Source organism: Meles meles, chromosome X (assembly GCF_922984935.1).
Source record: "Meles meles chromosome X, mMelMel3.1 paternal haplotype, whole genome shotgun sequence".
In the NCBI taxonomy this organism is placed as follows: Eukaryota; Metazoa; Chordata; class Mammalia; order Carnivora; family Mustelidae; genus Meles; species Meles meles.
Window position 1 is genome coordinate 15,023,644 of NC_060087.1, and position 12,374 is coordinate 15,036,017.

A 12,374-nucleotide genomic window follows, 5' to 3' on the forward strand; every position below is an offset into this window, starting at 1 on the left:
ACTTTTTACTTCAACTTAAAAAATGAGATTTTTCTTCATTTAGAAACTCGTTATTTCATACGAAGAAATATCCTTTAAAAGTAGTATTTTCCGGGGCACCTGGGTGGCTCAGTGGGTTAAAGCCTCTGCCTTCGGCTTGGGTCATGATCCCAGGGTCCTGGGATTGAGCCCCACATCAGGCTCTCTGCTCCGCAGGGAGCCTGCTTCCTCCTCTCTCTCTGCCTGCCTCTCTGCCTAGTTGTGATTTCTCTCTGTCAAATAAATAAAATATTTTTTTAAAAAAAGTAGTATTTTCCTCCCTCATTGCCTTTAAAAGAATATGAATATTTTATTTCAGTTGCTATTTACTCTGACCAGCTCTATAAATGTAGAAACCAACTTAACTTTTTTGAGTATTTAATATTGCAACTGTAGGGGCGCCTGGGTGGCTCAGTGGGTTAAAACCTCTGCTTTCGGCTTGGGTCATGATTCCAGGGTGGTGGGATGGAGCCCTGCCTCCGGCTCTCTGCTCTTTGCTCGGCGAGGGGCCCTGCTCCCTTCCTCTTTCTCTGCGTGCCTCTCTGCCTGCCTATGATCTCTATCTGTTGAATAAATAAATAAAATCTTAAAAAAAAATATTGCAGCTGTAAACACAATTATAATGCTATTGAAAGACAACATTGTAAGCAAATACTGACATTAGTCACATCATTTTAGCCTATTGATAAAGGAACTGGAGCACCCCGCTGGCTCAGTCAGTGGAGCATGGGACTCTTGATCTCGGGATTGTGAATTTGAGCCCCATGCTGGGTGTAGAGATTACTTAAAAAAAAATAATAATAATAAAATGAAAAAAAAAGGAAAGAAAAAGGACCGAGAAAAACCATTTTATTTATTTTATTTTATTTTTTAAAAAACACTTTAATAATGGGAATTTTCTGTTGTAATATATTCTCAGTGATTTTTTTTTTTTAACTTACAAAATAAAACTGCCCTTTCAGACACCAGTTACTCTGATTAGTGCTACAAATGGACCAGAAAATCTGCAGTGGCAAGTTCAGGTAACACTAAAGCCAGTCTTGGGAATTAGTAGACTAAATGTACAGAGTGAAAGAAGTCATTGTATTAAGGTATTTTATCTGTTCCTTTAAAATGGGGCTAAAGGAAAGTTCACAGTCAAGATTTGACTCAAGTTGTGGATTGAATGGATTTAAAAGGCTTTTGTAGGAAAAATCTTTAGAGTTCATTAGGTCTTGGAGCGTCAGGAAATATGGGTCTCTCCACTCATTGACATCCATCTTTCCTCCTAATTCTCACATTGCTTTCAAATCCTGATTCCTGTCCTTAAAACGTGTACTTAATCAGGGGCACCTAGGTGGCTCAGTCAGTTAAGTGCCTTACTCTTGATTTCTGCTCAGGTCATGATCTCAGGGTCATGGGATTGAGTCCTACATTGGGCTCCCTGCTGGGTATGGAGCCTGCTTAAAGATTCCCTCTCTCCCACCAGAGAGGGAGACAAACCATAAGAGACTCTTAATCTCAGGAAACAAACTGAAGGTTGCTGGAGGAGAGTGGGGGTGGGAGGGATGGGTGCTCGGTGATGGACATTGGGGAGAGTATGTGCTATGGTGAGTGCTGTGAATTGTGTAAGACTGATGAATCACAGACCTGTACCCTTGAAACAAATAATACATTTTATGTTAATTAAAAAAAAAAAAAAGCTTCTCTCTCTCCCTTTCCCTCTGCCCCTCCCCCTGCTCTCTCTCTTAAAAAAATTGTATATTTAATCATGAAAATTCTCTAAACTTAAATCATGTTTTTGGGGTCTGGGATAGGAAATAGTTTTGTCATTTTAATAGCTATGCAAATAAAAATTTTAAGATACCGTGAGACCAGATTTTTCCAAAGGAGCAAAGGATTCCATCTGTTCTGAAACCCATACCCAAAGCAGTATCTGAACAGTATGTAGAAATGATCCTTCTCAGCCTTTAATAATCTAAACCAGTGGTGTCCAATAGAAATATAATATATTATATTTATATAATTTATATCATTTTTATATATATTATTATATATCATATATAAATTATTTATATAATTTATATGTGGGTGTAAAGATTACTAAAATAAGTGAACTTGAAAAAATGTTTAAAAAGAAAATAACTTTAATACTTTAATCCAACAGATGAAATTATTATCATTTTGATATGTAGTCCAAGTTAAAGTTTTTAATGAGACTTTTTACTTTTTTTCATACACTGAGTCTTTGAAAACGAGTGTGTATTTGGCAACTCATGGCACGTCTCGATTTCGGCGCGCCCCATTTCAAGTCGTAGGAACAGTCCTGACCCACGAAGTGGTGTTAGCATCTGTTACATTTGCATCGGCTCTGTTTCTTTGGGGATTATGTATTTGGAATATCTTATACTTTTTAAAAAAGAGAGACTAACACACTGGATTTAAAACAAACAAACAAAAGCCCAGCAGAGAAAGCGGAGTAAATCTGTCCAAAACGATGATGTCGTCATCACTGTAACTGGAGGAGGGCAACGGAATAGTCATAATAGGAGGTGATGCAAATGGTTTATTTGGGTTTGGAATAGGTTTTATATTTAGACTAGTATATAAATGCACTTGCTGTTCTGTATACGCTCACGTCTGTGCACCCGGCATTGAGCCACCTGGGATTCTTGGCTCAGGGGTTCCTTGGGGCTGCTCAGGCTGCCTTGTGAGATCTGTGAAGCCAGCGCCACCACCTGGTTGCCACTCCAGGTGGCAGGATGTCCCAAACAAATGCAAAGGAGCCCTGCTTCCACAGTCCCTCTCTCCCTCTCTCTCCTGTCCTTCCTTCTCCTTTTTTTTTTTTTAAGTTGAAGGTTTTATTTATTTTTTAAAGATTTTATTTATTTGATATATAGAGAGAGATCACAAGTAGATAGAGAGGCAAGTAGAGAGAGAGGAGGAAGCAGGCTCCCCGCGGAGCAGAGAGCCCGATGTGGGGCTTGATCCCAGGACCCTGAGATCATGACCTGAGCCGAAGGCAGAGACTTGACCCACTGAGCCACCCAGGCGCCCCTATCCTTCCTTCTCTTTTATGGATTTATTTTTGTCTGCCTGTTTCCCTGGAGCAAGGCAGTCTCCTTTTTTTCCCTGTCACGTCTCCTGGGCTCTAAGGACCCAGAACCATCAGAGACGTTCTGTGAATGGGCAATGTCGGTTAAGAACAGGAAAGTATAAATAAATGCCCTAGGAACCATTCATTCATTCCATTTACAGATTGCTGGTAAGGGCTTCCTGTATGCCAGACACAGTGCTAGAATAATCTATCTGAGACTCATTTAGAGATTATCCTGTAATACAGCTTCCTGAAATGGGCTCGTCTGCTCCCCTCTTACAGCTTTCTACCCTGTCCTGCCTTTCTTACTAGTTCACTATCTACATTTCCTCTGCCCCGCCCACAGATTCTTCACGCGCATTATGTCCTAGAGGTGCTCTTTGAAACAAAGAGAGTCCTGAAGCAAATGCCGAACTTCACTCAAGTCAAAACTTCTCCCACCAAAGAGATAACAATCTGTGGTAAGTTTCGGAGTGGAGCTGCCGTATTAATATTTAGGAACGTCTTGGTTCTACCTCATTTGCTTAGCTTGAAAACTGTGTAAATTGGACTGTATTAAGGGAGAAGTGTTAATATAGAGCGATCTATCATGATAATACTGTTCCCCATCTTGTCTTTGTTTTGCATACCAGCTGGCAGGAATTAATTATGTGAGAAATTAAAGAACTCATAGCTTTTTATAAAGGCAGGCAGCATTTTAATATGGAAAACCACCCATGGGTGGCATAAGCGTTCTCTGCCCTCCGTCTAGCTCTCATGATCTTCGTTCCGTGTTCCTTTTCCTAGGTGGGCCTCATGCGTGCCACTGAAGCTGGCAGGCGAAAAGCCCAAGCTGGGTGGAGATTAAATTCTTCTCTACCCTTGGCTGCTGTTTTAGATTTTTCCAACTGGTCGCTGCAGCTTTTAGAAGAGTGGGAATGTCCCAGAAATCTGTTCCTTGCTCTTCTAAATAACAAGACTTGAGATTTTTGTTATCGTATAGGCCAGCCTGGCAGGATATTGCTTCCAGAAACAGTACACAGTGAAATTCAACACAGTTGGCATTCAGCGGGCTTGCAACTGTCTGAGGATGGGGTGCGTGGAAGGAAGAGCGATTCCCTTAACTTCTCATTAGGCCCTTAGGTTACAAAACATTGATTGTGATTTTCCAAACCAATTTTAGCCTGTGTTTCTTGTCGGCTGGCAGGTAGAAGTGGGTTTGACAATCTAGTCAAACCGTTTGCCTCGCTAGCGCCTCGTAGCGGTGGTAGGGACTCGACGCATTGGTACGGGGTACCGGGCACGTGCCCAGACTCGGGCGCACCTTCACCAGTTCGATGCCAACCGAATGGGCCGCCGCACCTCTGCCTGACAGATGATGCATCTCAGCGGGGGAGGGGGGCTTTTCTCCAAGGCCTGATGGGCTCTTACTTTTCACAGAGCTTTAGACTTGGAGGGGCATGAAGCTCAGGGAGCTGTGCCCACCCACGGAGCCCGTGGAGCCAGGGCTAGATATTGTAAGCCAAACAGACTGAGATCGGCTCCCACATGTTTCCAGTATACCTGCAGTTTCCATTGTAGATTTATCTTTGGGTAAAAAGATCTAGAAGAAGATGTGAATTAGAGGGCGAGGGAGTCCTGACATCATACAGTGTAAGATCTGAGTGGTTCTTACTGAGACCAGCCTATCACTTGTTCTTGTGGATGAAATTGAGGCCCAGAGAGGAAAAGGACAATGTACTGCCTTCCCTACATTCCTTCCTCTCTCTCTCTCTCTCTGTCTTTTTTTTCTTTTTTCTAAAGATTTTGTTTTTCAGTACTCTCTGTACTCAATGTGGGACTCAAACTTACAACCCTGAGACCAAGAGTTCCATGCTCCACCGACAGTCAGCCAGGCACTGCTCTTTCCCTGAATTTCTATGCGGTGACTCTCCCCACCTCCCACCCCTCACCCCTAGGCTCACTCAGCTAATTACTAGCAGGGTCAGAGTCAGAAATCAGGTCCTTTACATCCGGGGTTAGGCCAGCCCCATATCTGCTACTCTCTCAACTCCCCTCACGCATCTCTCAGACTGATGTTTCATTTTCCATCACGAGACAAAGACTAGGGAATGGATTGATTGGACAGTTCACTTACTTAAAGATCTCCACATCTTGGGCACTTATTTCCAGACATTTTTTCCATGCAGCACCATTGCTAGAGGGAAAAGCCAAGGCCAATAGGTTCTCTTAGCAGAGAAATCATTATTGTTGGTCTTCATAGCCTCATTAAACTTAGATAAACTTGGTCATCATTTAAAATTCAAAATTGGGGGGCGCCTGGGTGGCTCAGTGGGTTAAAGCCTCTGCCTTCGGCTCGGGTCATGATCCCAGGGTCCTGGGATCGAGCCCCACATCGGGCTCTCTGCTCCGCAGGGAGCCTTCTTCCTCCTCTCTCTCTGCCTGCCTCTCTGCCTAGTTGTGATTTCTCTCTGTTGAATAAATAAAATATTTTAAAAAAAAATTCAAAATTGGGGCTATATTTTCAAAAACATCTGTTTAAGATAGTACTAGAAGAGGAAGAGAAAGTGTGATGAAATTTTACCTTTATTTTAATTTCCAGATGCATTCTTTTAAATGAACATCTCAACCTGCTACGTGGTCCTCAACACACACGCAACATAGAAGGTGTTTTAGTTTCTAGTTATGTTATAAAATATAACTAATTCTGCATTCATGTTTTTGTTTGCAGTGGAAATAGCTTTCTGTGGCTATCTTTCTGTGATACATCAAGTTTTATCTACCGCAGCCCATCTAGAAGTTAAAAATGTCTATATAGCTCAATTCCTAATATGCTGAAACCAATTCATTTTTTAGCATGCCAGCTGCAACAATTTTATCCGCCCAAATCCTTGAAAGACAAGTCACCCTGAGGAAAGTTAGGAAAATTAAATAATCCAAAATATATAAAGTCCTTCCATTTTTATTTCCTTAGATTTGGAGTAAGATCATATGAAAGCAATGAGATTTAAGTATACCATAGCATTAATATGCTCTTACTATTATAGTCATTTTATAAATTAAGTGCTGGTGACAGAGGACTTTTATTTTATTATTCTCATAATCAGAGTCTCTGGTTGCATATATTTGGTTAATTTTGGTTGTGGGATTTCAAGCAAACTGGGGAAAGATATTTCTATATCAAATTCTATCTGGTAATCAAGTTGAATACAAAGAAAAAAAATGATCAGGGCCTATGAAACACAGATATTTTACCTAGAAATAGTTATCCAAATAGGGCTTTTGATTAATATATTCACTCTTAATTTTAAATTAATGGCTTCATATATTCATATGGTTTCCTTTCATTAGCTGAGTTCCATAAAACCATGCTTGCATTTTTACTTCCTATAACTGTCTCATCAAAACGATGTCAACTCACAATTTTTAAATTTTTAGATATTGTTGCTAGAGCATATTCTCTTAATACATGGCTTTAATAATATTTTTTAAAAGATGTTATTTATTTATTTGACAGACAGAGAAAGCAAGTAGGCAGAGAGGCAGGCGGGGGGGGGGGGGGACAGACTCCCCGCTGAGCAGAGGGCCTGATGTGGGGCTCCATCCTAGGACCTTGGGATCATGACCTGAGCTGAAGGCAGAGGTTTTAACCCACTGAGCCACCCAGACGCCCCTAATATGTGGCTTTAAATACATGGCTTTAAAAAGCTGTGCATTTAGCAATTAAATTTATTTATCGAGTGTCTGTCAAGCATCCGGTACTAGGAGAGGCACTGGGGACTTAATGCGAACTGACAGATACTATTGCTGCTCTCCTCCAGATTACAGTGTAAACAATACCGAATAATTGCTAAGAGCTTGAGTTTGGAGTGAGATAGAGTTGGGTTTGAATTCCAGCTCTGATACTTGGTAGCTGGGTAATTTTGCATCAGTTAACTACTCTGAGCCTCCTTTGTAACCTCAGAATGATGAAAATAACACCCATCTCACAGAGCTGTCGTAAGGATTGAGTGGGAGAATTCATGTAAACTCTTAATGCAGCGCTTGGCCCTAGAGGAAGCTAAGCACTATGTGAAAGGCAGGCGCCAAGGTCATTGGAACATCAGGTGCTGTCTGACATCAGATGCTGTCCGCCAGAGGAAAGGGGACAAAAAGAGAGCTATGAAAACCAACTGTTGCATCAGTACCATCATAGGGTAAAACCCCAATGCCCTGAGAATACTTGGGAGTATATCGGCAGCATGTCAGTTTCAAAGTTCTGTAACAGACTGGGTGTTTTCTTGTTTCCTACTGAATAGTGATTTTTTCATTTGCACTCCAGGTGATTTGCATGGGAAACTGGATGATCTTTTTTTGATCTTCTATAAGGTAAATAATTATTTTGCTAAATACTGGTGTTTTTGTTGGGACGGGAGGGCAGTCCTGGGGAGATAACAATGTTGGCTTTACTAGGGATATAGACAAATACAGATGTATCTAACAGTTTTTTTCCTAAGAAGCCGAAATATTTGTAAAGGGATATCTTTTGGCTTTGTGACACATATTTCACCAAAAAATCTTTAAAAAATTTAATCTGCGTCTTTGTTCAGTATCACTGTTATCTATATATCCCCTGGGGTTTGCCCCTGATTGCATTTATGGCCTTTATCACATCATAAATATCTCAGTGATGCAGGATGGGGAGGTGAGTAATCTGTTTTGCTTTTATTTTGCTCGGAAGTGAGCATGTCACATAGCAGTCTTCTCTTCCGAAGCGCACTAATTATGCAGGAAGGAAGTGCCCCACTTAGTAAATTCTGAATTGCTCTCTTCTTTACCCTGACTCATTATTGAGTCAGCGCTATGACTCCTCTTCATTTGTTGGGTTTTGGTTGTGGAGCCCACACAGAGGGCACAGAGCAGCGTGGCTGGCGTGGGGTTTCTCTCCATCTTGGCAATGGAATTCATTTCTGAGCCAGCAGTGACAACCTGAATATTTGCTTTCGGGACAGCTGATCCCGTGGTGACCCTGCCTTCATCTCTTGATGTCTCTTGTTGATCCCTGTGTTGGTCCCCGCACCCCCCCCCCCCCCCGCCGGCTAGCCCGTTGAATAACTGGGCACAGCATAGGTGTCTCAGGTGGTGGAAAGAAAATATATTCTGATTATTGGGATGGCCAATCATTTCTATTCTTTGGAGACTGTAAGAGCTTAAGTGAGCCATGTAACCTCTATGAAATTCAATTTTTTTTTTTTTTTGGCTGTAATATTCTTGAGCTTTTGCCCCACAAAAGGTGGTCTTATGGATAAAATAACAAATATCCAAAAGCATTTTTTAAAGTAATAAATTATAACAGAAATGTGAGGTTTTAATTTCATTCATTTGGAGTGGAAGCTTAGAAGGGAGCAGAGTGGGCCAAACTGGGAGCGGATGAATGGAACTGGCACTCAGGACCTCAGTGGAGACGGCAGGAGACCTAAGGAAGGATCCAGAGCCTGATAGCTGGAGAGCAGGAGCAGAGGAAGTAGGAGGCTGCCCTGGAAGTTAGGTTGGTGCCAGGAAGTCCAGCCAAAGCTTTTCTGGTAGGGAGCTGATGGTGGTAGTGAGAGCAGTTCCTGAGGTCAAACACAGACTCCAAGCTGGGCAGGGAAGAAAGAGAAGTCAGGATGGGCCAGTCAACTAGGAGAAATGGGAAGCCAGGACTGGCGTGCTTTCTGAGTGAGGGAGAAGACGGGCTGAGGCAAGGGCCTTGGGAAGCAGGAAGGGCACAAAGTTGTCAGGGAACAGTCATAGGAGATGAGCGTATCCAAGATGGAGTCCAGAATGTGGGTGGCTGAAAGGAGTGGAAGAGACTGTTGGAGATGAGGGGGTCGAGGATGTGGAAAGCAGGTTGTGTTGAGTGAGTCAGTCACAGGACCGTGAGGTGAGGAGCAGGGGCAGGAAGGCTAGTCAGAGGTCGTGGGCAGGAAAGGAGGAGGGGCTTTTAGGGGAGGCTGGCAAAATGCTGGTTTTTTAGTGGCTTTGAGGAGCCTGTGAACCGCCCCCAGCTCCTGACCCTGAGGTATCCATCCTGCGGGGGAATGAGTCCCGTCCTTCCAGGAGTCCAGCAGCCTTCTTAGGGGAGGCCCATACTTCCCGAGGGAAGTCTTCTGAATGAGTTGAAGGCAGAAGAGAGTTTATTTACCATGAAATGGGGATTCTACTGGCCAAATTGGAAAGCTGTGGGAGTGGTGGGAGAATGGACTGGTGAGAGGAAACTAAGGAGTCACACAGTTCAGGGAGCGAGATTTGTTTACCTCAGTTCATGGCACCAGAGAAAATGTTCCGAAGTTCAGTCCTGCTGCTGTTGGCAATGACAGAGGAAGGAAGGGGGGGCAGGAGGAGGTGGTGAACAACCGGAGGAGGTGGGGAACAACCACAAGAGAAAATCTAGCCATTATGTTTTTAGAGGTCTGGGGAACTACAGAAAAAGGAAAATAGTTGAGTAAATTAGATGGGAGAAATGGCTTCTGAGGCATTTAGAAATGCAAATTTCTTGAGAGGTAGTCGAAGAGATTAAGATGTGATGGGGGAAAGGATTTGGGAGTAGACAGATGAGAAACGAGAATTGCAACATGTTTCTTTAATTCTATCGGCAGAGCAGTATGGAACCTTTTAAAACTGGAAAGTGCTAACGTAAAGACTGAACAGGAGGAGGTGGGTGGTAAGAGATACCATAAAAAGAAAGAAAGGTGAAAATATAGCATTCACATGAAAGCAAGAAGTATTTTGAGAGTTAACCAACGACAGCGTTCCAGAGTGGGGACTGAGAGCCCAGCAGTGGAAGAGTAGGGCACCCTCGTTTGGGAGGGATTTGGGGGGAGGGAGGTGAGAGGGATGTTTGAGAAACATGAATTCGAGTTTTAACATGCGTGAGCGAGAAGCAGCTAAAATGCGTCTTGGGTGTGGGATAAAGCATGCGCACCAAAATCTTGAAACTGCCTGGTTGGAAAGGGGAAACTGAGAGACGAGCCACCGATGACAACGGGGTTCCACTCTAAGAAGCTGAAGAGGTGCTGTCCTTAATGGTGTCTGAGAAGGGGAGAAGGACCTGGCGGGCCCGTGATGATGGCCAGTCATGCGGCTTAGGGGCAGGGAGGGCGGCGAGGGTCGGGAGCCGCAGCCCGGGAGAAGAAAGGGCAGCCATGCGGGGATGTCTGAGTAAGCGCCTTCACGTGATGATCTCACTCGCCAAAGTCAGCCTTTTTCTGTTTCACTTTTTTATCTGAAGTTTAAATGAGGAATGATAATAGGATCGCAAGGGTACAGTGTGGCCTGAAACCAGGCGCGCAAACTATTCAGGGAAACAATGTTTCTACCTGAATACAAGGGACTGTGACAGTCCCCTATCCAGGGGACCAACTCCCATGTACTGTACTTATCTTCACTTGGCTCTGCTCTGTGGTCCCAAACCGACACAATTAAGGAGAAAGGGTCTCTGAGTTCTTGAAATCACTGACACAAACCCAGCAAAGTTTCCTCGCAGGGTGGGCCCCAGACCCTTGCTCAAAGACCAGTGAACATTCTGTTAGGAAAACCCTATCCGACACATTCCTGCTACAAGTGGAGCTGTCTGCTGCCCACCCCGGCCGGTCAGGGACTGGGAGGGGAAAGGCAGATGTGAGAAACGAGGATAGTGATGAAAAGGAAAGCTCCCACTGACAGAAGAGATCTAGGCCTGTAAGTATGAGATAGGAAATATGTGCAGGGAAGAGAGTTCTGTATTTGTCAGAAGTTCCTGAGAGGATGCGGAGATCGATAAGCCTGCCGGCTCAGGAAAGCGCCAAGGGCTGCGGTGCATACTCTGTTAAGAACTGGAGAGAAGAAATGGCACATTTTCAAAACCCTGATTTAAAATGGTTAAAGTAATTTAAAAATGCGGTGTATCTTTTAAAGGAGTAAGCTTCAGTGATCTGGAAAATTCATCTTAGCAGTACTTAGAGTATGAGTATCATTATTGGGTCTTAGGTATAAGAGGACAAAAGAACATGAGGGGGGGAAAAAGGAAGATTAGTTGAGAGGAGCATAATGGGCCAGGAAAGCACATAAGGGGGAAAGAAAGTGCATCTTAGGAACAAGGCAGGAAAAGAGGGAGTGGCCGATTTCTTTCTGTGGCCTCCTAGGGGACTGACAGCAGGTATCACTTCTGACCTAAGCCCTCTCTCAATGGCTTCAGGAAATGGTAGGGTTTCTGGGATGGCAGGTGATGCTCACTGCAAAACTCAATGCATCAACGTGTGTTTTTAATTCCCAATTATGTGCGATGCCCTATGTGCGGCCCTTCCTCTCGTTTATCTGCAGCAACACGCAGGAGCGGGGTGTCTCAGCATAAGCCACGGGCTCTCTTAGCTTCTATTTATAAGCAGCTAGTGGTCTTGATTTCATATATCCTTATTTTATTTATTATTATTTATTTAGTAAAATTATCAACTGATGTTTTTCTTGTTTTTTTTCTTATTTAATTTCTCACGATGTATTTTATTCACATTCGGATTGAACATGAACCACAGGGAACAGTGTGGCAAAGTACCATTGGAGATCTTTGGAGCTGTAAATCCCTAAATTTTTTATTACGCTCGGACTGAGTCCTCAAGTCAGCCCCAGAGAGAAACCAGGAAAAGCCCGGGCTTTGAATTAAGGCAAAATTGTTATTCATCTTCCAGTGAGTGCTTTGCCAGGCCATTTCTTCCTTGTCAGGACTGGGGCTGGCCCAGAGCCCGCCAAGGGCATAGCCTGAGAGGGGGAGTTACAGTGGAGGGTCCCTGAGATGTCTTGCCATATTACTGTCTTCATCCAAGCGGTTGGTTTGGTTTAAGATTTGTCTCCTTATAACCAATCACGTGCAAAAGTGAGTTTGTCCACAAATTGATTCATGTAATACACTTTTATCTGGTCCTTGCAGTGTTCAAGGCACTATGTGAAAACTGAGAAGATACAAAGGTGAATATGAAGTTCCTTCATTTCACATGGTTTATTAAACCCCTGTTATGAGTGAGGTACTCTGCTAAGGGTTGGCAAGACAAGTATGACTAAGATATGGTCCTCAGCCCCAGAGACATCATGGTTAGTGGAAAAGGTCAACTAGTAAAAAGACAAGACAGGTGAGGGTGGGATGTATTAATGATAAAGATAACCACAAGTCTACAAGGTAGCATGTTGGAGGGATCCTCACCTCACCTCATGGAAGACTTCCTGGAGGAGGTGACATTTAAGACAACCCGTTCAAAAATTATAGTCATTTAGTAAGTGCCTAAATCATGAAGGAAAGTTTTGGAGGATCGGA

At 43.3% G+C, this 12,374-nt stretch overlaps 1 protein-coding gene across 1 annotated transcript in view; it reads left to right on the top strand.

Annotated features, from left to right (window-relative positions):
* PPEF1 (protein phosphatase with EF-hand domain 1) overlaps nt 1–12,374 on the top strand; it is a 110,150-nt gene that overhangs the window by 47,272 nt on the left and 50,504 nt on the right. The window contains exons 6-7 of the mRNA XM_045994723.1: nt 3,441–3,555; nt 7,395–7,441. Of these exons, the coding sequence (XP_045850679.1) occupies nt 3,441–3,555; nt 7,395–7,441 (162 nt within the window). The remainder of the gene's footprint in view (nt 1–3,440; nt 3,556–7,394; nt 7,442–12,374) is intronic.